Below are 26,063 nucleotides of genomic sequence, written 5' to 3' on the forward strand. Positions count from 1 at the left end.
AAAGGATCTTGGGCAAGGTGCAATGGCTGTTGGCACTGATGATCGCCACGGTGAGGACCATCAAGTCTCTTCTCGGCATGTCGTCGTTGTGCATATACTTGATTCAGCTCTGCAGGTTGTGGATGCGCTCGCTGCAGGAGGTCCTAGACACCTGTTGGGTCCAGGTGTCCAGTACCTTCCAGGACAGGGTCACGCTCGACGAGGAGTTCTGCCGAGCAATACGTTGGTGGGGCGTGCGCTCCAATATCGCCACAGGAACGGATTTCCAGAGCCCCCATATTAGGACACAGTCATGATGGAAGGATGGCGAGCCCACACCGGATATCTTCACGCCAGAGGCCTGTGGCTGCTGGAGGAGAAGACGTTGGAGCTACGGGCAGTGTTTTGGGCCCTCAAGTCGTTCCTGACGTCTCTCAAGGGCAAAGTGGTGAGGGTCTTCACAGACAATACCACCACAATGTTTTCCATCCGGAAGCAAGGCGGCACCATATCCCCAGCGCTCTCCAAAGAGGTGCAAGACTTATGGCACTGGGCCGTCGGGATGTTCCTCATTCCGTTTCACCTGGCAGGAGTAAAGAACACCGTCGCCGACTCTCTCAGCAGAGAGCTGCGCTCATGCCACGAGTGGGAGCTTCGGCAGGATCAAGTGGACAACCTTTTCCTCAAATGGGTCAGTCCCCAGATCGATCTGTTTGCGACAGCGATGAACACCAAGTGCCAGAGGTTCGCCAGCAGGTTCCCCAGCAGGTTCCCCCAGCGGGGAGCATGGGGAACGCATACTCATTCCCCTGGGCAGGTCCTTATCTGTATGCGTTCCCTCCGTTGCCGTTGCTTCTTCGAGTCATCAATCAACTCGGTCACAGTACCGGTGCAGAATGATCCTCGTTGCACCAGAGTGGCCGAGGCAGATCTGGTACCTGGACCTTCTCAGCATGTCGGCGTCCCCTCCAGTCAAGCTACCAGTTGTCGATCTTCTCGCCAGTGAAGGAGGTGCAATTCTGCACCAAGACCCGGGGGCTCGGTACCTGAAGGCCTGGCTCCTGCAGCGTTAGAGTTTGGGGGCTACGATCTTCCAGCAGACTCCAAGGAGGTGCTCACCAAGGCCAGGGCGTTATCTACTTTAAATTGCTACGGTCACGAATGGAAGCGATTCTCAGTTTGGTGCTGTTCGCAGAAGATCAACCCTCTGAGGGTCACGGCCCCTCAAGTACTTCCGTATTGGCTGTCGTTGGCCAAATCGGGGCTGGCTCACGCCTCCATCAAGGTTCATCTGGCGGCTATCCCCCGCTACACCAGATCTCTGGGACGGTTTCACTGTGGGCGCACCGTCTAGTTAAGGAATTCATCAAGGGACTGTTCCGCTCATTCTCGCCATTTGAAGGCTCCGGCCCCAGCATGGGAACTCAATGTGGTGCTGACGAGGCTCATGGGAGCCCTACTCGAACCTCTGCATTCAGCTCTGCTCAAGTTTCTGTCGTGGAAGACAGCTTTCCTCGTGGCCATCACCTCTGCACGACTGTTGGGGAGAATTCTCTGTAAGGCTAATTTCCCAAACCTAGTGAGTCCCCCAGCAGCTTTGCTGGATTTTTGGGGTTTATTTTTTTCTCTCCTGCTAAGAGTGAGATTCTTTTGCTCCCACTCTTAGACATGATTTGAGGTGTTCCTTTAACTTTCCATGTGTTTTATGGGCTATGGGGTCTATTACTCCATAGGGTCTCATGTGTTTTTTTGATGTGGGTTACACAGCACCCTCCGTGCCGTAACCCAGAGGTGTCGTAGCGACCCCCAACATAGACTCCATACCCTGGGACTGACTGCTGTCTCCCAGGGCATGTAAAGTCACCATTGGCTTTACTAGTCCCAAATTATGAACAGAAACCAGTACAAACCATCATATTGTAGACGTACTGGTCGGGGCAATTCGATTTCCCCGGGGTCTGTTGTTCGAGGGGGCACGTCTCCGTCCCCCCTGATCGAGTTTTCGCTGTTGCCAGTGGATACTGCTTTTTATATTCGACCGCAAATATATCTCTATGGGATTTTCCCATTGTTCGAGGCTACCAACTTTAATTATTTAATTCTTATAGCCTCGAACATACCGCCGGTTTATTTATTTAATATTAATTCGCTGGTTGGTATTTTTTGCCAGAACTCGATTCTAAAATGGCGTTTGTGTTCTCTTCTTTGACTCCAACCCAAGTCGAGCCCTTTGTTCCACTTTTTGGTGGGCTTCTCCACAGAAGCCTCTAAAAGTGGTGCCACTCTGTCTGGGTACCACAGGGGGAGTGGGAGGGGGTTTAGGCACCCTGGACTGAGTTACCTCGGTAACTCAAGTCGCACTCTTGTGTGATTGGCCCAAGTGGTGAGCCGGCCGGCTCACCACTTAGCATGTTTGATTGACAGCTAGGCTGAGTGAATGGGGGTGTGCTGCATAAAAGCAGGGCTTTGGGGACTGGAACTTCAGAAGTCGCCACAGGACCTGAAAATCCGACGAGGGAGAAGCTGAGCTGACCTGCTACGATGACACCACCGGTGGAGCCCTGCTGAACTGACTCACCACTTCCCAACGACAGAGGAGATCTCCCTGCTGGAGAGTCTTCTTCCCCTGACTGGTGGACACAACCAGTTTACCTTCTTTTCTCGCATCCCAGGACGTCTTGTGGTCGAATTGCCCGTGCCAAGCACCCCGGCAACCCAATAGCCACTCACCACTGGACCGCGAATATAAGGACCGCTCCTTTTAATTGAGAACTCCACGGCTGGTTTCTTCCCTGGCAGTGCAACGGACTCCTGCTTCCCTCCCCGACGAGATCCTCTCTTCCCCCGGACGAAGCACCGACTTGCACCCGCTGCCAGGAACAACTGCCCCCGCTGGAGCGTTCTTACCATTTTAAGGTACCGTGTCCGCCAGGCCTCCCTTTCTAAAGATTGCTACAAGGTAATAATAATCCCTTAACCTTCTGGACTGGGCTGGCCGCCTTGACCATCTAACTGGTCGCTTTCTTTTTGGTCCAACTCTTTCTGAACTTATTGCAAGACTTTTGGGCACTTTTAACCGCGTGACCTTCGACACATTTCGACCAGAGCCTCTTAAAGTGGGTCCGGCCTTGTTAACTTTGACTTTACGGTTTTAACCTGCCTTTTTCTCCTACTGTGTTCTTCCGAAAGTGTTGGGAACTGTTTCTATCTTTGCTCTGCCGTTCTCTCCCTTTTTAACCGATTGATTAGAGAGCCATCTTCGTTAAGCGCTCACCGCTGTCTGAAAATAAGTGTTGCTTTACTTAAGACTTGTCTAATAATCGTTGAAGGGAGTGTATATCTTTTAGTGACTGTGTTTTTGAATAGCTTGATATTAGTGCCAGTGTGTTTAACTAGATGTGTTTTAAATAAATAATTATATCTCTTTTACACCAAGCTCTGGTCAGTGTTTGCTTGTTCTACTGTGTTTTTTTGACCTATTGTGCATACTCTGTATACTGCCTAACTCTTCTTGAGGGAAGTCTGACTGCTCAGCTACAGCTACCAAGTGAATCTGTGTGGTACAGACTGCTACCAAGTGGGTTTACTGCCAAACACCTGTAGTCTTAAATCTTTTGCAGTGGTCTCTAAGGGAACTGCACAGGTTTCTGCCTAACGATGATGAGTGGGTGAGATACAGTCCCTGTCCTGTAAGCCACCATACTTAACTTTCCACGAGACAAGGGTGGTGCTGCGGACACACCCCTCCTTCATGCTCAAGATGCCATCGGACTTTCATCTTAACGAGCCTTTGGTGTTAGCCATGTTTTTTCCGACGCCTTCGTCGCTGGCTGAAAGGACTTTGAACTTGCTGGAAGTGGCTAGAGCTCTGAGGTTTTATGTGGCCCACAGGAAGAGTTTCTGGACAAGCTCTCAACTTTTTGTGAACTTTGGTCCTGTGAACTATGGGAAGGCCCTGTCCAAGGCTTCCATTTCCAGGTGTCTCTCTGGCTGCATCACTCGACCAGTGCCTGGCCATCCGAGAGCCCACTCTACCAGAGCGATCGCTGCTACTACGGCGTTCCTGTCTGGTTTGCCCCTGCTGGACATTTGCAGCGCTGCTACGTGGAGGTCGACGCACACCTTCACGAAATTCTACTGCGTCGATGGGGATTCCAGGGAGAAGTTCAGAGTCGACCAAGCAGTGCGGCATAACCTGTTCACTTGAAGGTGAACCTGGTGAGGACGTAAGAGATTGCTTCTGTTGAGACTTGCCATCTCCCGTGGTTGTGCATATGTGTTCTGCTATGGATTCTTTATTCATGAGCATGTGAATCCATGCCAGACCCCATCCTGGAGAAGGAACAAGTTACTTACCTGTAACTGTTGTTCTCCAGCATGTGTCTGGTATGGATTCACATGCGAACCCTCCCACCTGCCCCTCTGTTGCTCTTCTCTTGGTCCTACTGCCACTTTACGTGCTACCAAATCTGAAGATGGCTGCCAGAGGAAGGGCTTAGGTGGAGGGCAGTCATTGGCTGTCTTCATGACCCAGAGATCAGTGATTGGTTTATAGGAGAAAGACAGTTTAGAAACAAAGCCTATGATGTAGGATTTGCTGGTTGAGATGCAAATATGTCAAAATATGAGAAGGTATCTTTAAAAAAAAAGGTTGTGAAGACATTTATCTTTCATTGTAGTCCTTTGAATAAATTATAAGAGTGAATAATTTGGGGCAATTTTTTTAATTTTTGGGAATTTCTTTTTTGTTTTTATTGTCCTGTGTTACCTTATTGTATTCCATTTATTTACCTCTTACATTGGGCAGATCCCTGTCTTCGGCAGGGCCCTCCCTTTGTAACAGCCTCCCGGCCACTTTGAAACTTGAGGCGAACCATCTCCGGTTCCGGAAGCACCTCAAGACTTTCCTCTTCGCTTCTGTTTTTTCCCCTCTTCTCCCCTGCTCTCTTTGCACCATTCTCCTGGCCACCCTAGGGCCATGTACCTGCTCTCCCTCCTGCACTGCCTCCAAGCCACCCTGTCCACTGGGATCTGTATCTGTACCCATACAGTCCCCCGTTTTTCTTATGCACTTGTCAGATCTACCCTATCTGACAAATCATGCACTTGCCTCTGCCTTTCTTTATTTATTGCATTTATTTATTTATTGCACTCATTATTTATTCTGTTCTCTCCTTTGTGCTGCACTTTTCCACTTCCCGCTTCCTTGCACTTTCCCCCCTTTTCCCTTTTCCATGCACTTGCGTGTTCTTAATGTCACTGGGCCTAGTAAGACCGTTATTTTCTTCTCCCTTGTTCCCCTCCCTTTGCTTGGCCGCACTCTGAAACACTTGTGTATGAGCACTATATAAATAAAATGATCATATCATATCATGGGATTTGAGATGATCTATCGTTATAGAGTTATTGGCTTAGTGTACATGATTGTAGGATACTGTTAGATAGTATTGTTGTTATGGTAGTATAGATTATTATACTTAAATGCTTCATAGTTAAGACATGATACTAAAATCTGTATGTTTGAAATGTATATTGTTGCAAAAATCTAATCAATATATTAAATAAAGAAATGAAAGTGAAGCTGTTTTTTCTGTTACTGAGGATTCCCAGCCTGACACCGGGAATATTCATGAGCATGTGAATCCATGCCAGACCCATGCTGGAGAACAACAGTTGCAGGTAAGTAACTTGTTCCTTACTGTGTAATGTTCTTTCTATGAATTCTCCTCCCCCAGATTCCTCACCGACTAGCCAGCTGACCTGCAAGAGGCATAAGCCATCAAAAAATGTCTGAAAATTTAAAATAACTTTCCTAGAAATGGTGATTTTCAAATGTCTCCCTTGTTTGACGTTCACTCAGCTGCTGACCTTCCGGGGGATAAAAAGGGGGAGGCGGGAGAACTGAGTTCATGGGGCATAGTATGCTCCATTTATAGGTCTCCCCGCCTTTTCTATGCATTCATTGATCCTGTGCAGTTGTCCTTCCTCCTAGGCATAGTGACGCCATCTCATTCCTTCACCCTACTTTACAGTCTTCCATGGGCCACCCTAATCTCTTCAGCCTTCTTCCCTGATCCAGCTCTATCTCCATCTCTAGCCACTCACTCTCAAGTTCTCTCTCTTCTGATGGTATCTATTCTCTTTTAGTCTAGCCTCTGTCATCTTTCCTTTGTGCCTCTCTGTTCTTCCACTTCTTCCCCCCACTTGTCTCTCTTCTTCACAATAACTCCCCCCTTTCTCCATGTGTGTCGCCATCTTAAGATGTCTCCCCATCTCATTATTTCTCTGCACTTCAATATTGCCATCTTTCTCAATATCGGGCACTCCCTCCTTCACCACTAGACTGTTTGCTTTTACAATAATCTTCTCCTCATGCTCCTTTAAATAATTTACCTCCTCTTTCCCAAAGTGAACAGCTCTGATATGTGATGGGTAATGTCTTTGGCCTTGTAAGCGCCCAGACGTTCAAGTTCAAAAGAAATGTATAACTCCAACACAAAAGATCCCAATGGATAAAGGTCACAGTTCCATGGGACACCCCCCTTCCCCAGGAAGGATCAAGTTCAAAGTTCCAGGGGACAACTCCTTTTCCCCAGGTTTCTTCTTCAAGACCTCTCAAACCCCCAAGGCCATGAATTCCCCTTAGGGCTCTTTGTTCAATAAAATACAAAAAACAACTTTGATGTAAGTCCCAACTTCGTAGGGAACCTGATGTGCTCCCGTGACAGGTTCTTTTCCACTTTGTTCAAATTTACTTTCAGACTTGACTCTGCCTGGTGCATTCCCCTGCCAGGACGACTTTACGTGATTGGTTTTTCACCCTTGCAAACTTGACTTTTGTCTGGTGTACTTCCCTTCCAGGGCTTCTCGTATTATTTACTCCACACACTTGCAGACTTGCTGTTGCCTGGTTTACTCTCCAGCCAGGGCTTTTCATCTGATTTACTTTATACAGTGGCAAACTTGACTTTATACAAGTGAAAACATGCTTTTGCAAAGTGAAAACTTGCTTTCGCCTGGTATACTCTTCTGCCAGGGCTTTTCATCTCATTTCCTTTATACTATTTCAAACTTGCTTTTCTCTCACATTCCTCTGTAAACCCTTTTCGAGTAATATCGGGTTTCATATTCCTTATCATTGGCTTAATACACTTTTTTGTCTTTCTCTGGCAATGTTGCTGAACAGGCACGCTTTCCCATTCTCTCTCTCTCGGACTCACAGGTTTCTTGTGACGTCCTTTGGTTCCCTCACAGGAGACCCCACTCTAATGTCCCGCCTCCAACTTGCAGTCTCCCCAGCTTCACCGAACAGCTTCCACGTCCTTCGTGGCACGCGTTTTCCTCTGGGCTCTCGCACTGTGTTCAGGTGGCAGTGAGGCTACTTCCAGGCTCCCGCGGCCACTATGAAGTTTAATCCTTCCCTCTCACGTTCGCCACCTGGTGAATTGTCCTCTGCAATCCTCTGTCTCCTGTCTTCCTCCTTAGCCTGCTGGCTCCACAGTAATCTTAACATCCTCACAGTCCCTCGGTCAACACCGCAATGGCTCGGCTTTTCCAGGTTGCGTTCTCTCACTCATGTTAGCTAATGCTTTTAAATGTCCCAACACCTATTTATGCTCACAACCACCCGAGTTTATCTGGTGCTTCTCGTCCCTGGTGATCTGCATTACTCCATTCAGCCTCCTCATCCCAGTGTTTCTAGATGTATGGGAGTTATAGGCACTTCTTTGTGTTTTATGTGTAGAGTATTGGAAGGTGTTACCAATAGGTCTTACGGATGTGTGAAGGGAATCCATAAAGGCCTGATGAACGGAGAGGGTATCCCTAAAAAGGGAAAGGGGGATACATGTCTCATCCGATGATGAATCACTCCCTCGAGGATCGGCACCCTCAATGTGCTCCTCCCTCATGTAACCGCCCCCAGGGTTAGGATCAGATAGCGGCTGCCATCCCCTGGCACAAAGGAGTGATGACATCATCAGATTCAGGTTCATCACAGGATGCACTGCTCCTACCTGGTCTCCTAGGGAAGGACCCTAACTGATTTGTCTGGCTGGCCGGCTTTTAAATGCTGGTCTTTCCTTCCCTTGAGTGATACTTAGGGTTTTGGCCTGCACATGTGTAGTCTGGTTTTTGCTGTCCTGTGAATGGGCTATCTAGTTGGGATCAGGTGGTTTAGTAAGAGGGTAGCCGAAGTTTACATGAAGGCCTGCCATGAATTTGATTCCAGAGTCACAGTGATTCCATAGTTGCTCTGGGACCAGTTGAGTTTTCCTTCCCCTCCCCGTGTAGTCCCGATGGCCTTGCCTGCTGTGGTGTCAGAAAACCCTCTGGTCACTTTGGAAGTTGTGCAGTATAATTGTAACTCCTTCATCAAAGAGAATGTGCAGCGTTCCTGCGATGTTATCAGGAGTGGGACAATGGTGTTTATTTTCTTTCTTCCTCATACAAGCAAATCAGATTCCCTTTGTCCAATCATAACTGTGTCTCTGCAGACTTCTGTGGTCTTGCAAGTATGCCTCATGCTAGAAAAAAATTTCTTGGCACCTGTCTCGATGGAAACCGTATTTCCCACCCAATTGTGGCTTTGAAAAGTTGCATCTTTGTTCCCTTACAGGCAAAAACATGATTTCCTGCCTAGGCTCGGTGTTAAGGTGTGGCTAGATGGAGCTTCACTCTCTCTCCAGATTATGGAGGGTTCTGCCTTTTGTGACGCTCTAACGTTGGGGGTCTGTAAAGCCTTACTCTGACTCTGTACTGCATACAGAAGGGAAAGGAGGATAGCAGAGGGGCAATGTGCTGGTCTTGAAAGCAAGACCACGCAGAGCAACAGAGGTTCGAATCCCGGAAGCGCGCTTAGAAACCGAGCTCATGTATTAAGCGTGTTATAAAAACCAATAAAATAAATTTCATCAGAAATGCCTTCATGATTCAATGTGTTACTCCAGTGGTTCCCTTGCAGTGATCTGATTGGAAGTAAGGCCTGCAGGTGTCTCACCCGTAGTCCCCAGGGATCTGTCATCCAGGAGGCCAGTACACAGCCTTCGCTTTTGCATCCAATTCCTGGGAGTGGACCAGTGCGGGAGAATCACCTGGGTGAGGGCTCTTTGGCGAGTGGGACACTGGATGGCAAGACGCTTTATCCCCTTTCCTGTAACACCTTTACCCCCTCCTACCAGGTAAGATACTTAGGAACTCAAACCCCCCCCTTCACAACACAAACACTTTCCCACAGACAGCTCGCTATGAGAGAAAATGGACTAACACCTGAGCCGTATAGTTGACATGTCCAATGCAATAGTCAGGCAGGGTCGGGCAATTACTGACCATCACGCACACCTGACTTCCATTGCACTTCCCCACACGGATAAAAGGCGGAGCACAAGAGCACACTCGGAGCAAGGCAAAGCACACGAGGAAGCAGCAGTTCCAAGATGCCAGTTTCACACGAGGAGAAAGACGGTGAAACAGAAGGGGATCGCAAGGAGGGAAGTGTCCTTGGCCTGTTCAAATAGGAACCGTTATTTTCACGAAACCTCGAGAATAGAAGGCGTAAGACCAGGAAACCAGGCTGAGGAATCCTGCATTGTATGTCAGAGGTACCTGGGGCCCTCCCGCATCAATAATCAAGGCAGGGAGAATCGCCTGCTGCCGTGTTACTGTCCTTGGCTCCTAAAAAAAAGCAGCGCCAGTGAAATCAGCACAGCCGGTGAGTTGGGGAGACCGATACCAGACCAGTCTGTGTGTGTGTGTGTGTGTGTGTGTGTGTGTGTTTGTTTATTGAATTTCTAATGCGCACCAGACCCTGAGGTAGCAGGGCGCAGAAAGGATTTGCAAAGCTTACAAGGTACAATAACATGTAGGATACAAATTAGGTATGGCTCAGAATGTAGCCTTACTAGGTTCAACAAAGATATTTACATAATAATGTACGGAGGTATGCAGTTGTATACATATAAATAGACTTCAAAATAGTTATGTACATCATATAATACAGAAATTTCCACGCTGATGTGTGAGGTGTGCTGAAAAGTCATAATGCGAGTTGGGACTATTCTTCGGTCAGGTTGAGATGAGTGATGAGGTTCTTTTTAGAGAGAGGAAAGGGTTGATCAGCTCTCAACTGTTGTGGAAGTGAATTCCAAAGTTTAGCGGCCTTTACAGGGAAACTGTTTCCGCCGATTTTGGCAGTCTTAAATCTTGGAACCACCAAGCAGTTAGAGTTGACAGCTCTAGTGGGCCTGGTGGATGTTTTCATGGCCACGTAGTTGATTAGGTAGCTGGGGGCTGCATTGTGAAGTGATTTGTGTGTCAGGGAAGCAATTTTTAGCTGAATTTTGTTGTGGGTAGAAAGCCACTTGTACTGGCGTCGGATAGCAGTCATGTGCGTTCTTTTGTTAATGCCTAATGCAGCTCTAAGGGCGTTGTTTTGTAGAACTTGAAGTTTTTGGATGGTGGCTTTGTTAGCGCTACTGTATAGGGCATTGCAGTAATCTAATCTGGATAGAATTAGTGCTCTGGCTAGTATAATGCTGCTGTCGTTGGAAAGGAAAGGCTTGCCAGCTCTTATAAGTTTGCAAGTGTAGGCTGTAGTAGACGCTAGGGATTTTGCTTGTTTGTTGAAAGACATAGTGGCGTCCAGGTAAAAGCCTAGGGTTTTCACCCCCTTGGAGACTGTGATGATGTTGCCATCAATGGTGAAGGAGTATTCATGACCTAGTTTAGATATGTTAAAAGGGGTGCCAAGAATTATCAGCTCTGTCTTGACATCGTTCAGGCATAAACCATGTGTGGCCATCCATGCCTGAATGATGAGGTAGATCCTATTCACCAGTGCCAAGTCCTTGCTATGATCCCCGGAAAGTGGGAGGAGAATCTGTGTATCATCTGCATAGTTAGTGTAGGTGATACCCAGAAGGTCTAAATCATCGAACAATGGCTTGGTGAATATGTTGTACAGAGTGGTGGACACACAGGAACCCTGAGGGACTCCACACAGGATCGGTGTAGGGTCGGCCGCCGCTGATGGGGAGAATACTCTAATTGTTCTCTCTCCCAGGAAAGATTCTATCCATTTAATCACATCTGAGGAGAAGTAGGCTGCTGAGTCAAGGTGTTTGCAGAGGAACTTGTGATCCACCAGATCGAATGCAGCTGAGAGATCAAGTAACAGTAGTAGTGCCGTCTTCCCTTTGTCTCTCAGCTCATATATCTGTGTTTTCAAGTCTATCAGTGCTGTTTCCGTTCCATGTAGCGGACGGAAGCCGGATTGTCTGACCCCTAGTAGTTTGTGTGACTCGAGATGTTTTTGGATCTGCAAATACGCAACCTTATCCAAAATTTTAAGTAAGAATGGTACCGTTGTGATAGGGCAGTAGTTTGTGGCGATAAGTGGGTCTAGGGTTTGCTTCTTTAGAAGTGGGAGGACCCATGATTGTTTGAGGTTGACTGGGACATTGCCCGAGGCAAATGAGGTGTTGATCAATTTGTAAATGAATGGAGAGAGGTCTCTAGCGGCTTCTTTTATGATGTGTGCAGGGCATACATCTCCTTTACAATTGGAAGGTTTTAGTGATAACATGGTCTTTTCCACTTCTAGGATGGAGGTTTTTGTGAAGTGGAATCTATTAGGACCGGAAGTTTTGATATTAGGTGGGATAGGGAAGATTGGCTGAGATGAGTTCAGGGTGCCTTTATTTTTTATTTTAGTTTGTAGGGTGTTTATTTTATTGGTTAAGGCTTGTTAAATCTCCGAGCACCAGGTCTTGTTTTTGATACAGATATCCGTTGGGGAGATAGGAGACTCTAGTTCTCTTAGTATTGTGAATAATTCTTTCATACTAGAGTTAGAATTGGCAATGCGTTCATTATACGAGTTACGTTTTGCCAGACAGATTTCCTTTTTGTATTGTGAGGCCGAGGATGTTAGCTTCATTTTGTTTTCGCTGGAGGGACAAAGCCGCCAGGCCGTTTCGCATTTTCTTTTTAGTAGCCGCAAGTCCTTTAGTTGTGGGGTGAACCATTTGTTAAGGTGTACTTTGGGCTTGCTTGGTTTCAGTTTTAGAGGAGCAACCTTGCCAGTGTGGAGAGCATGATCTTGTTGTATTCCTGCACCAAGGTGCTAGGGTCAAGGTTATCCGGCAGGGAGTTTAGCGTGGGTAGGACATTGGGAATTATGCAGTTGGTAGTGATATTCTTTTTTGATCTGGTTTGACACAGAGGTGCTACTTGTGGTACTATAGTAATCGATCTGGTAGTGGATAGGCTCATGGTCACAAAGTAGTTGTCAGTCCAGGACAGGGGAGAAATAGATGTTATGGTAGCTGAGCAATTGTAGTCAGCCACCCAGTCCAGGGTTCTTCCCTTGATATGCGTCGGTTCAGTTACTTTTTGCTTTATTCCTAGTGCATTGAGCGAATTGGCTATTTGTAGAGCTTGTTTATCCGATGGGTCGTTAAGACCTAGGTTAATGTCGCCCAGGAGCAGTACTTAGGAGGTAGGTGTTACGCTCACCTGGTTCCCACAGGGGCGTCGATCGGACCTGGACAGCTGCGGTCTCCACCAACGTGATGCTTGGTGAAGAGATGACAGTCTGGACTGGCCCGCCTAATCTTGCTGGACTCATAGAAGTATTCTCCTGCAAGTGGAGAAAGGGATTTAGCCACCCATGGACTTTAGTGATGGCCCCCCAACAGTTCTCGTTCTCCCCACTAATCACCTCCGATATCCCCTCTTGGTAACCTCATTATATGTTTTTAAATGATGAGCTCTCAATCCTGCATGGCATGCAGGGGCGCGTAGATACCAGTTACTTCACTGGGTTGAAGGTACTGGAAGAGTTCCGGAGGAATATTGACTCCAGTGTCTATAAAGTCCAAAGAGTTCAATATGTCCGATGTTCACTCTTGTTCCATTCCCTCGTTAGGTTGCAGCTGGGTCCAAAAGAATATTGCCTGGAGGCAGCTGATGGCGTTCAGGTAAGAGTCTGTATTACCAAACACTGTCCGGTAAAAGTTGCATGAGTTTAACTTGCTGTTTTCTCTCCCTTTATAGGTGCGCCATACGAAGATGCGGTGAATTAAAGGATAATACCTCCGGTGGTAAAGCAGGTAAGCCTATGGTGGCAAAGAGATTGTCTTTGTTGGTTTTCTCAGCTCACCTTGTTATTCCTTTTGTTTTCCCCCCACGTGCTGAGTTTCGACGAAGAAAATGATGGAGGTAGCGCCGAGTCGAAAGATGCAGTGGACTGGTGAGTATAATGCGGCTCTGCTGCTGGCGAAGCGACGCGTGTTGAAATAATGTCCTTTCCAGGCTCGGAGATGTGCTGGGTCCGGAATCAGGTAAGGAATCAAATGATGTCCGTGATCTAACCTCTTCTACTTTCTGTTACTTTTGTCTAGGAGCTCCGGATTCGAGGCGGGCGTGGCAGAAGACTGCAGAATAACGCAAAGCATGGGCTGCTGTTCGGGCGTGGTTTAAATAGCCTGCAAAGTATTCCCAGGTAAGAAGTTCCCCAGAACCACACCCGAGTACAAAATAGTCCCTGTAATAAAATAGTCCCATCCAGGCCTCACGTTGGCTTGGACTCATTTGCAGCATGGTCTGCATAAGGTAAGTAAAGTCTATGAGCCTGGCGCCTATGGCGCCAGGACTGATTTCTATGATGAGCCTGGCACCTAAGGCGCCAAACAGCCCCCAGCCGGGGCTGTTGGGGTTTTAATGAGAATCTGGATGCCTGCTCCCGGGGCTGATGGACTCGATCCGGATGCCCGGGGGTAGGCATCATGACAGTAGGCTTAAGGTTATTGGCAAGTATATTATGCAGGTTTTCCTCAAATGATCCAATGAGCCCAGGAGGTCTCTAGACTACATGCATGTTGAGTGATTGGGAGTTATTTAGAGGAAGTTTAATGGTGATGAATTCACAGGATTGCAGGGTTTGGGTGGGGACTATTCTCATAGATAAGCTCTCTTTAGAGATAATAGCTATGCCGCCACCTCTGCATCCATCTCTATCTTGTCTGGAAATGGTGTATCTATGCGGTATGGCTAGCATGAGTGCGGGTCCAGCAGCATCATGTAACCAAGATTCCGTTATGGCTAGGAAGTCCAGGTTATCGTCTGAAATTAGGTCGGCTATGTCAATCGCGTGAGCCACCATCGACCTAGCATTAAGGAGTGCTCCTTTGAGGGGCTGATTATCTATTTTAGTTGGTGTTAGGCGAGAGGGGTTAGTTGGATCAGTAGTCTTATGCCAGGGTGTGGTGATCCGATTAGCAGTGGCACCAGGAATAAGTGGTGAGATACACCATTTGGCAGTATTAGGAGTCATGTTACGATGAAAGCTAGTTTTCTTATTTGGCGGTAGAGATCTGGTCAGTGGCTCATATCGTTTTGGCAGTCTGGCACGTAGTTTAAGATTTCTATTAGTTGTGGTACATGAGAGTTTAGTGTATTCCCCTCTGGTTTTGTGAGGAGTGTAGTTGGAGGAGGGTAATCTGCTATGATTAGTGGCCATTGATAATGGGTAGAAGATTTGTGATCTATTCTTCTCTGGGGCGGTTACGAGATACGCAGTGACGATGCATGATGCAAAGAATTGTAGGGTAACTAATGGCAAGGTAGGGTACGAGGTACTTTGGCCTAACATGTTTAGCTGTGTGTCAGAATATATGATAGTTTGTGGTCTCTATGGGACATGGTAGGGTCGGTGAGAGGTGACAGAGGATTAGTGGCAATTATTTGGAGTTCTCTGATTCGGGACTCCCTACCTGCCGCGCACCTTTCTTTGGAACACAATTTAGGTCAACCTGCAGCCTCACTCCTTGTTCGTCTGGGGACCAACTCCAGATCCCCAATAGGTTGAAAGGATACTGGGATGACAAACTGTGGATGATGATGGGCGCTGGGGGGCTTCACTGGCCCATGCATGTAGCGATTGCATAAAGAATTGGTTTCATGGTCAGATTAGAAAAAGTCTTCTTTATACATTAAAACTTGTTTTATTATTGCTTATGCAACTCCATACGATAAAAAATGAAAGAACATAGTGATGTATAACATCAGTCATAACCCATTGGTAAGTGAAAACAGCCGACGTGCAGTTCGACCTAAGTCTTTTTCAGGGCAAGATCGGTAGTAGGATGAGCTCTGAATAGGGCTAGAGGCTGGTCCTCCTGAGTCCGGGCGCCAGTTGGGCTGGGTAGCCTGATCTGGGTAGCGGATTCTCGTGAGTGCAGGAAGAATCACGAGAATCCGCTCGTCAGGACACACGCACTTCCTAGCTGGATACGGCTTCAGATCAGGCTACCCAGCCCAACTGGCGCCCGGACTCGGGAGGACAAGCCTCTAGCCCTATTCAGAGCTCATCCTACTACCAATCTTGCCCAGAAAAAGACTTAGGTCGAACTGCGCGTCGGCTGTTTTCACTTACCATTATTATTTTTCAATAGGCTGGTCTAAGCACAGTAGATCATCAGCAGTAAGCAATCATAGGCAATAAGTTACAGTAGGCAGATTCGAATTTTCAATTGGATGGCCTAAACGCAATGGATCAACAATAGTCACAGTAGGCGGAAGCAAGTTTCACTTGGGTGGTCTAGAGCATAGTGTACAGTGGAGGTGGGGGGTTATGGATTGCGTATTAAGTCATGGTGGGCATAGACTAAGTGCCACGTGAGGAGTAAAGTAAGAGGTGACGCCATCCGGCGGCGGAAAGTCTTATGGAATGGCGACCATCCTGGAGCGGTGCTGACGTACGGGCCAATGTGGGAACAGTGTGGTGAGACTGCCTGCAGCTGGGGGTTCGATGGGTGGTAGTGGTAAGGTTGCAAGTCAGTTGGTTGGTCACTATGAGCTAAGGCTTACCTTGAAGTGAGGGAAGCTCCTGCTACACTTTTTCAAGGTTGCGCTGTTCCGACAGGGGCACTAGCTGCGCTTGCTCCTTTGGCGTGGTGCTCAGATTTTTGCAGAAGTGTGTGCCGAGCGCCGTCTCCCACCGCATCCAGCCGCAGACAGGCCCTTTTGCGCGGCCCTTCTGCGTGCGTGCCGGCTTCCTCCTTCCGGTTGTGGTGGGGGGCGTATGTAGGTCAGCACAACCAATCAGTGGTTGAGGCTGCCTCATACAATGCATATGCCCCAAAACAAAGGTTGTAAGCGGCAACATTGTATGGTGAGCGCTGAAGCAAACAGTGTATGAAACACATGTGATGAGGAATGCGAGTAAAATTGAACAACAGACGAGTGATTGAACTTTGAAACCAAGATAGGATACCTGTGACAGAGTGGTCTGGCACCGTGTGCATGCTCATTCGAAGGTCTCTGTAAGGTATCCAACTGAGAGTTGATAAAGGTTAAAGAGTGGCAAAGAACTGTGCATCGAAGTGGTCCTGCAACGGATCAAGCCAAATCCTGTGCACAATCGAAAGTCTTCGATGTTTATACTGCCAAGAAAGTTGATGACTAAGTAGAAAAATGTGTTCCGAGCCCAAACTAGGGAGATCAATTGAAAGCTTTTGGGTTAAAGCAAGTTTGTGTTGGAGTGAATTAAATTGGTCCGAGACGGCGGAGGGAAACTGTTTGAACATTGTGTTAAAGGGCATCTGAGACCGGCTGAGGGGGATCCGAAGTGAATAGTGAATCACCTGAGAAATTGAGTATGTGGGTAATCCTAAGAGGAAAATAACGTATTGTTTGTCGCATCAGGCCCTCTGAAAGAAGAGACTTTGAAAGGGAAAGAGACTTGAGCACGGAAGGTCCTGATGCTAATGTTTGAACTGTATCTTCGTGCTAGAGAAGCCAGAGGCTGTGCTAAACTCGAGTGTGCCGCCTTGCCCGTGCTGTAAACTTGGGGAAGGGAAGCCAACGGCCTGAATATCCTGACATATAATTTCTTGAACACTTTTCTTTTACATAACATTGTTTACCACACTATTTGTATTTAGAGGTAAGGATTGGCAATAGTATTTTTTTACTATAGACCCTTTTGTGTTCACAAGACACCACTAGGACTGCGTTATTATTATTTGATGGTCCTAGCTTGCTCCCATCTTTAGATTTATAATAAGATAGGTGTTTTTCAAACCCTTTTTAAAGTTCAATAAACATCCTTGAACTGTGGTCACTTGTGTCTGTCTTACTGTTGATACCATGCCTTGGGGAAGCGCCTTGAAGCACCGCTTTTTTGCTCCTACTCTTCCAGTGGATTTTGCTTTGGAACCCGATTTCACTGTATGGAACGGTTATTTTGGATAATGTTACCTTGACTCTGCCTCTTTTCCTGTGCTCGGCCATAAAATCCAGTACGCCCGCGCACCAGCACGCACCTTGATCAAAGCACGTTGAAGCACCGCTTTGCCGCTCCTGCTCTTCCAGTGGATTTTGCTATGGAACCAGCTTTCACCGTGTATTGTTATTTATGCTGCCAAGGGCAGCTTATTTTCGGTTTTCTTTGTTCGGCTGACAAGCTACATTCAAAAGAGTATTACCAGAATTGTATGACTAGCACGTTTTACACGCTCAAGACTGATATGCTTTCCCACATATAAAGGCGATTCACACCACCCTGACTCCTAAGACACAGACACAGCAGAATATCCGTATTATGAAAAAAGCTACTTTTCCAACTTCTACTACGCTCTCACTGAGCAAGGCAGTGAATGCCGATATTCGAGGATTTTACAGCATAGGATCTATGAAAACGACTAATACGTGCTCTAAAGAAATATTAACAAAATGGAACTTATCAGTTTTGCAATCCTCCACCCCTTCTGTGCCCGAAACACATGACCGACCATTTACTAATGTTTTCTCAGTTTCCCACCAGTGTGCCTGAGCCGTTATTAAACTCTGAGCTAGCACGAACATCAACATTCAAAATAACCGCTTTTGTCACTCACTCAAGTTTTTGAATCTGCTCAGTCATGGCACCATTGCATCTTCAAGATTTAGTCCCCTCCAACAAATAATTTCAGACCATACAATTTTAACTGTTGAACAAAAACCTCGGCTAGCAAAACATCTCCAAGCGTACAGCATGAAATGGAAACGTCACACAAGAGTGTTGCCATCTCTGACATATCCATTCACACTAGCCTTCGTGATTCGAAAATATGGTCAGATTTATCACAAACTCCTGACTTTTTTCTCACAAACCTAATCACATTTCAACTTTGTCTAATTTGTTTGCCAAACACACGCCACGTCAGTTGGCGTCCCCACGGGCTGATAATAGTCTGTCTGATACAATGCTTGAGATAACGCTTTCTGCCATTAACACAACCATCATTACGTTACACAAATTATTGGAAACTATGGCTCAAAACATTAATCACCAGGCTGTACAAATGCAGCAAATAGCAGACTGGACAGCAAATCAAAGTCAACAATTAATATAACAAATCTCCAGCGTTCTTAACTACTCAAGCAGAACACAAGCTCCCCTCGCTCTTCGCGAAATCAAGACCCAGGTCTCTAATAAAAAGTGTACTCTGCCAATATTTCAACAAATCATACGGGCAAGTGATATAGTCATTGTTGAATCTCCAGAACCGCAAGTTCAGGAAAATACTGCACCGGTAATAGCCTTTGAAATATTTGATAACACGAAGACCGCAAAAATAACATGCTAATATAACAAAAAACAAAGAAACGCCATGCCTTCAACAAAAGAAAACTAAAAATACTAAACCCGCTCCTGCAAACCAGGGAACAGGGTCCAAGAAATGTCTCTGTGCAATCACCTTTGCTCCGAAACATAGCATTGCGACTACTCGGGCAATTAAAAAAAATAAAAAAAGTTGCGAAAAATGCAAAATTCTTACAGCATCTAACCACCCCAACATATTTTGACCATCCGCCATTACATGAATTAATATTTGAATTGAACACTCAATCGGTTAGTCATCCAAATTATATCATTACAACAGGTAATGTCAAAGATGTGCTTGTGAATGGGGACAGGCTCTCTCGCTCGAATGATGTCGGGCAGACATAAGGCGAGCCGTTGACCTTTATCTCTCTGGTCATATTAAAAATGGCAAGGCTTTATTAACTAAACTATTAGTAACTCCAGTCCTGACAACACAACCAGTGCACTCCTTTAAGCCTACATTAGCAACAACGAATTCTAATCAGCACAATGATCTTGAACAAATGTCGACTTATAACAATCTGCTAATAATTCATGTCAGCATTGAAATGTCAAAACTTGCAACAACCCCGGTCAGCATTCAAGCACACAAGTGCAAAAGGCAGTAATGATTCCCAGGAATAACTCAGTTAACCCGAAAACATCTATAATCCAAGGGATTGGACAAAGTGTTCCACAAAACACGATTAGCCTCCTACATCCACTAATTGTGAAATGTCGGACTGCGCCATACAAAACCTATGACCTAAATGGATACAGTATAATATTTTTCAAGAATTACAATATTAGAAGACATTACTTCTATAGCTATTGCTCAAGTCGCGTTCCTAAGTGAATTTGATCTATCCATTGTACGGCTTTGGATTCCGTCTGGGGTGGTATTAAACACCCTGTGGAAGGCCAAAATTGAGTTGTTCTCTCTGGGTTTCATTATTGCCCAAGATAGATTTTTGGCTGATTTAAAAAAAAAAAAAAAAAAAAAAAACAGATATGCTAATACCATCAGTTGTACAAACTTTTTGTAATTTCAAGTGTAAGGAATCTGCCCAAACAACACAAATCCAGCAAACCAATGGTTGCCTGTAACAACTAAAACGGACCGCCAACATTCATCTGACATTAGCTAGTTGGAACACCCGTGGCTACAACCACCTCCCAAGTCTCCAATCAAAATCAAATCAACAAATTTGATATTGTGGCATTGCAGGAAACGTGGTTAACAGCAGTACCAATATGGGATGACCATGAACTTGTACTCGTGCCTGGAAAGTCTGCTAGAAAAAGACGCCCTAGTTCAGGACTATTGGTGGCTGTCAAAACCAGTACTGGCATATCTGTGCAATCGTAGGCTGCACCCAACATCTTTTTGCAATTGTTTAAGATAACGGGACATGATCGCATGATTGCACTACTTAACATATATAGGAATCCTGCTGGCCTTTCAGATCACCGTTTTTTCCGGCAAATTAGATCTTTATTTGATATGATTGCAAAAGATACAACTGTCACAAATATAATAGTCACTGGGGAATCTTAATTTACATTCTCTCCAGGTGCAAAACAACTGTAGAGAGCCCATAGCAAGTGAGTGGGAAACTTTAATGCATGAAAGGAAGTTGTTCATGGCCAACGGTTCTCTCCCAGGAGATTTGGCGGCACATCACACGTGGGCAAGAGGCAGTAGCACAAGCATCATTGACTACATTTATATGGATAGTCAGTTATTTGCTAGTGCTGACTCCTTTAATGTTGTTGAACAGAACCACACCGATCATCTCCTGTTATCTCTATAGTGGAATTGTATGTCGAAAGTACTGTCAACTGATAAACAGTGGTACAAAACCTCTGTAACCATTAATAGTGCCAAGAATCGCTTCAGATGAATGATCATTTGTTACAGCTGAATAATTTGATCCTTGAGAATCAGTTGTCATGTTACAGTACACCTTATACTGCAGCCCTAGTATGTTTTGAAGTTGCTGCAGCCTTTGCAGCTTTTAATTCATGCCCTAACAGGCCCTTTTTTGATTCAGAAATAAAAAAGAAAAATGCTGCTCTGACACCTCAAGAAACTTAGAAGTACACTCTCCATATATGAAAGATCATTTGCCATTAAGCATGCTAAATGTGTATATCGCAATTGGATGCGCAGTCGTAAGTCTAGTTTATACCAACAAGATGGTGAAATCATGGTAACCATCATAGCATGGAAAAACTCTGCCCAGATATGGCACCTACTTAATAATGTAACTCCTAACTCAAGACCCAAATTAACGGTCTCAGTGAACTGCAGTGGCGTTTACACTTCACTAAATTGTATAATGATCCATCCTTTGTTGAAAGAGTGCATCATGTTGATAATCTTCCAACATGGCATTTAAACACTACCGCAGCAGACATAGAACATTTTATACAGAAAGCAAGCCGATCGAGGAGTTTGAGTTCTGATTGAGCACTTTTATTCTCAAGGCCCATCCAAAGATTTGGGCCAAAATATTAAATAACATCTTTAAACAAGTTATTAATACTTGTATAATTCCAGCATCATGGAAGCAGTCAGTGATTGCCCCAATTTTGAAAAAGGGTGATCGCGCGTTGGCAACCAATTATCGACCGATAGTACTACTCGATGTGCCGGGAAAAGATGTTTACGCGTTTGGTCCTCTGTCAATTTAATGAGTGGACTTTGACTCCCCATCAGAGAGACCCATACCAGACAGGATTTGTGGCTGGTTTAGGAACATCTATTAATCTCACTATCCTCACTGCCATAAAGACAAATGCTTTACTGAACAAACAACCACTCTACTTCGCTTACATGAATTTCCACACATCGTTCAATCCAGTCTCCAGACTAATCCTTTTAGGAAAACTGCAAAAGGCAGATTGCCCTTCCACTTTGACATCATAGCAGCATTCCACTCTGATACCTCAATTCAAGTTGAACTGACCACTAAAGGACTATTGTCGGCCCCAATTCAAACAACTAGGGGCCTTAAACAGGGCTGTATTCTTGCATCTGCCATATTTAATTTCTTCATGTATGATATTAGAAATGTCTTTTGCAATATCATCACTGATGCTCCTACACTTAATTCTGAAGTGGTCTCAGCATTACTTTACGCTGACGACTTAGTCCTTATCTCGAAGACACCAAAGGGATTACAAAATCTTTTGAATGCTTTAGCAGCTTACATAGAATCAAACAAACTTTCTATAAACATGCAAAAAACTAAAATACTAACATGCGTAAGCAGACGCTTAGTATGGAACAAACCAACGTGGACAAGTGATCAACCAGTATACTTATTTAGGTATGGTTATTGATAACAAAAAGTCACATTTTATGCTCTTGGCCTCCAAACTTAAGATATCACAAACCAAAGTCATATTGTCAAAGTATGGTAAATTCTCCATGCAACCTGCCATTACATACTATCTTCAGAAAACGGTTCCCGTTATACTGTATTGCTTGGAAACAATAGAAGCTTCGATACATCTAATCCTCACCAAATTTGAAGCCAAATACTGCAGACACATATAAAATCTACCAATGTGTATCCCGAGTTGTCTACTTAGTTACGAGCTATGTTTAACATCTTTACACTGTATGTACCAATGGCGCCTATGTGCCTTATTTCGAAAGTGATTACTAGGACTTAACTCTAATACATCGGTAAAAGTTAGAGCTAACGATTTGCTTGTCTCGACTCATAACTACCCAACTATAAAAAGAGAACAAATTATCAAGATATTAGCTGATGCCGATATTACCATCGAACTTCTGATATCCAAACCTGATAAAGCAAAAAAAAACTTTACCAAGCGGACCGGATAGCCACACAGAGAATTTGCAATCAATACAGAGATTTCAAAAATAATCCTTTGATAGACAAGCGACTTTATACTGTTGAGCCATATCTCCTTAGGTATCCTTCCTTAACATATAGGTCAGCAATATTGCGGTTTCGTCTGAATATCTGCCCATCCAGGGAAATCTTAGCAAAACGAGCTCTCATTAAAAAACAAGATAATTTTTGTCGATTTTGCCAAACGATAGAGTACAAGGAAACTTTGAAACACCTCTTAAATGAATGTCCGGCTTTGACACCGCAGAGAGTGAAATACTTCTACAAGCAAATTGGTTACTTTCAAAACATCGACGCTGATGAGGCTTGGCAACTTTTATTGACCACACGCAATACTGGTTTAAGAATAGTGACTATGAGGCTTTTGACTGCAGTATTAGCAGAGACACAAAGAATGTAATCGCATCACTACATCCGATTCAGTGCAACGTAATTCAAAGCTAATGCCAAGATGCTGCTTCTACTGTGCATTGACTTCAGTTTTAAAGCTAAAGTGTTGATTTACCTATATATCGAATCTATTCTGTTGTTTTTGTCTTTTTCATTACTCACAAAGATTGTATCATTAATTTTATATGTAATTTGCTATGGATGTAAAGGTTAGTATTTTAATGCATCAATGTTCTTTTCCTTTTGAAAAATGCTAATAAGCTCTAAAAAGAAAAGAAAATGTGTTTTTAATTTTTCTAAAAGCCAAGCTATGTAATTTTGAAATAATGTATTTAATTGTCTAATTGTATTCTAATTATTGAAAAGTTGATGTGGAATCCCATTAGGATAATTTTTCTTGCCATTGGTCGCCATCTTGGAAGTTTCCCATGTGCCTTGAGAATTTTGGCAAGACCTGGTTTCTTTCCTCTAGGTCTACTACCTTCTTTTCAGGTAAAATTGTTTCAACCTTGGATATTTAGTACTACTGGGGCTTGCTTATTTCAATTTTCCTTTTGAATTGGTGTTTCCCTTTATAAGGTGGAATAAGGTTTTATGTGAACAAGTCCTGCTGAATGAAGAGAGGGAGGTTTTCCATTGCACTGTTCTTGCACAGTGGGGGTGAGGGGTGGTACTGTTTGTGCATGCATAAACAGAAGGCCGAAATCCATTTTCCTCCTCACTATCCCGTGGAGGGGGTGTGCTCCCGTTTAAAGCAGTGGTATGGCTTCCTGCTCGTTATTTGAGTTATAAGGAGAGTCTTTTCCTGCTGCCTGTGGGGCCTTGGAAAATCCTGTCAGGGAATGTCCCCCCCCAGCTGGCTAAATGCAACTTGGTCAAAGGAGGAGTAAATTGCCTTTTTCTGTCAACTGATTGTTGCTGACTGTATTGTCACCTTTATGAAAGAATACCCCTTCTCTTTGAACAATGCATTTGTGCGTCTTCCCCACACAGAGTGGTGTCTCAGCTCCTGGCGGAGCTGGATGGGCTTCACTCCACTACTGATGTCTTTGTTATTGGAGCTACGAACCGACCAGATCTCCTGGACCCATCACTACTCCGGCCCGGAAGGTCAGTATGTCATCATCGAAAACAGAATTTCTTTCTCAATGCTTCACCGGTCTTACAAAATAAGTCCTAATTTGGAGTCCATCGTCGGTTTGAAGATACATTTATAATACAGAGATAACATTATTCTCTATGAATGATTTATTGATTGCTGATTAATCCCTTTACAATAAACCCTATGTATGTGTTCTCCTCATTGCATGTATGGGCTGATTTAACAGCATCATGTAATGCTTTCCAGTTAATGATTTCTGATGGGGTTGACTGGTGACCCGTCTTCTACATGTCTGCTTCTTCATAAATGTACATATTGATTTTTATAAATTAGTATAGATCCTGAAATATTTTGAGAGTCCCTAAAACTCGAATCAGTAAATGAACTGTTTGACCTTTAATGTGTCTTCGGGTGTGACTCAGGAGGCCAGGCCCACCACCCGCTAAATGGTCTGGGTTGTCATGGCATAGGAAGGAGACACTGGTTTTCCCCACAACACTGGGATCCTAAAGCAGTGGACCACCACACGACGAGTGCCACTGTGTCTGCCCCAGAGACCCACATGTATTTCAAGGATGGTCGCTTTATTAAGGTTAAACACACACTTGGGACAGGGAATACATGAAAGATGTCATCTACTGAGGGTTGAGCCCTAAATAAATGCAAGGATCTATCTCCAAGTTAGGTCTGTCCATGTCTCTTGTCTCTCAAAGTGCTTTGCACCTTAAACCCCTTCCCCATGACACCTGTGAGGCAGGAAACATATTTAGTCAGATGACATAGTTACTTTATGCCCACATAACTCCACGATGACGTGGTTCACTTTGTTCCACTTGTGGTCTCTCCTTCCCGATCCTTACCTGTCTGCCTGAGTTATAAGGGTTACTAGTCTAAGCCAAGTTTACAAATCAGTCATTTCCTCTTCTGCAAGCACAATGCAATGGGCATCATTACAAGTTTGGTGGCATCTCGTCAGTAAATCTGCCGATATACCACCAAACGAATTAACCATTACCGCCTCTTGGTCCGGCGGAATTACCACTGAAATTGCTTTGTTGGCCGTAACTCTGGTTCGAGGGGATTGGGTCCTCCGACGTATTCCATATCTATGACAGTAATCACCACAGCTGTGCTGCTTCGGAAACTTTTTCGGCGTCTGCGTCCTGCGTCGATGACGTCGATGCGCCGCCGTCGAGGACCTCCTCCGACGTCCGACGTCATCCGATGTGATAAGTAGGACGCACGACGCCAGTAGCCTCAGTTCCGTTTTTTCCGCGAACGTGTTGCTTCGTGTTTCTCGGTTCTAGCCTCGACTCTTTGGAGTTCTGTTCTTTCTGGTTCTTCGAGCCTGTTCGTTTGTGAATATTCCTTCGCAGCGATGTCTTCCACTTCGTCTTCAACCCCGCGTCCGGGCTTCAAGAAGTGCGGGGTGTGTGGGTCCAAGATGTCGGTGACTGACTCGCACGACGCCTGCCTCTGGTGCCTCGGGGAGGCCCACGACACGGATGACTGTGTCGACTGCCTGTCGCTCACTTCCAAGGCCTTACGCGAACGTAAGAAGAAATTGTCGGTAGGTCGGGTGTCCAAGCCCCGGAAGTCGAAGTCGGCGGGGCTTTCGACGGATGATTCGAGGGGTGACTCTCCGCGTCATCGTCGGAGGTCTCGTCGGTCTTCTTCTAGGAGTCGGTCTCGCCACTCCTCTGCCTCTTCGAGGCGTTCTCGGAAGCGCCGTCACCGGTCGCCTTCCAGGTCCTCTTCCGAGGACTCTGCCCGGCACGTCGGTTATCCCACCAGCCGTGCGACGCCGGAGGAATGGGCTTCCTTCGGGAAGAAAATGTTGGCGATTCTTGAGTCGCAGGGTACTCAACCGTCCGCGCCCCCGAGTGGGGTCGGCCGTGTGAGGTCGAGAGACGCCGCTCGCAAGAGTGGTCGGCACGAGTCACGGGAGAGGTCCCGTTCGGACAAGGAGGCTCGTTCTCGCCGTACCCGTTCCAGGTCCCGGTCCTCGACGCGATCGAGACCGTGTGCACCTGTGATGTCTTCGAGGAAGACATCGACGTCTGAGGCGTCGAGG

The 26,063-nt window shown here is 45.5% G+C and overlaps 1 protein-coding gene across 2 annotated transcripts in view; it reads left to right on the top strand.

Moving 5' to 3' along the window:
• PEX6 (peroxisomal biogenesis factor 6) overlaps nt 1-26,063 on the top strand; it is an 846,859-nt gene that overhangs the window by 641,450 nt on the left and 179,346 nt on the right. The window contains exon 14 of one of the 2 annotated variants that reach the window (XM_069608918.1): nt 23,881-23,993. Coding sequence is in view for 1 of the 2 variants with exons in the window: in XM_069608917.1 (XP_069465018.1) it covers nt 23,881-23,997 (117 nt within the window). In the remaining variant the exon portion in view is untranslated. Of the gene's footprint in view, nt 1-23,880; nt 23,998-26,063 lie in introns of those variants that run through there. The other variant, XM_069608917.1, reaches the window with a different exon arrangement.

Source organism: Ambystoma mexicanum, chromosome 4q, assembly GCF_040938575.1.
Source record: "Ambystoma mexicanum isolate Mex_15411 chromosome 4q, UKY_AmexF1_1, whole genome shotgun sequence".
NCBI lineage: Eukaryota > Metazoa > Chordata > Amphibia > Caudata > Ambystomatidae > Ambystoma > Ambystoma mexicanum.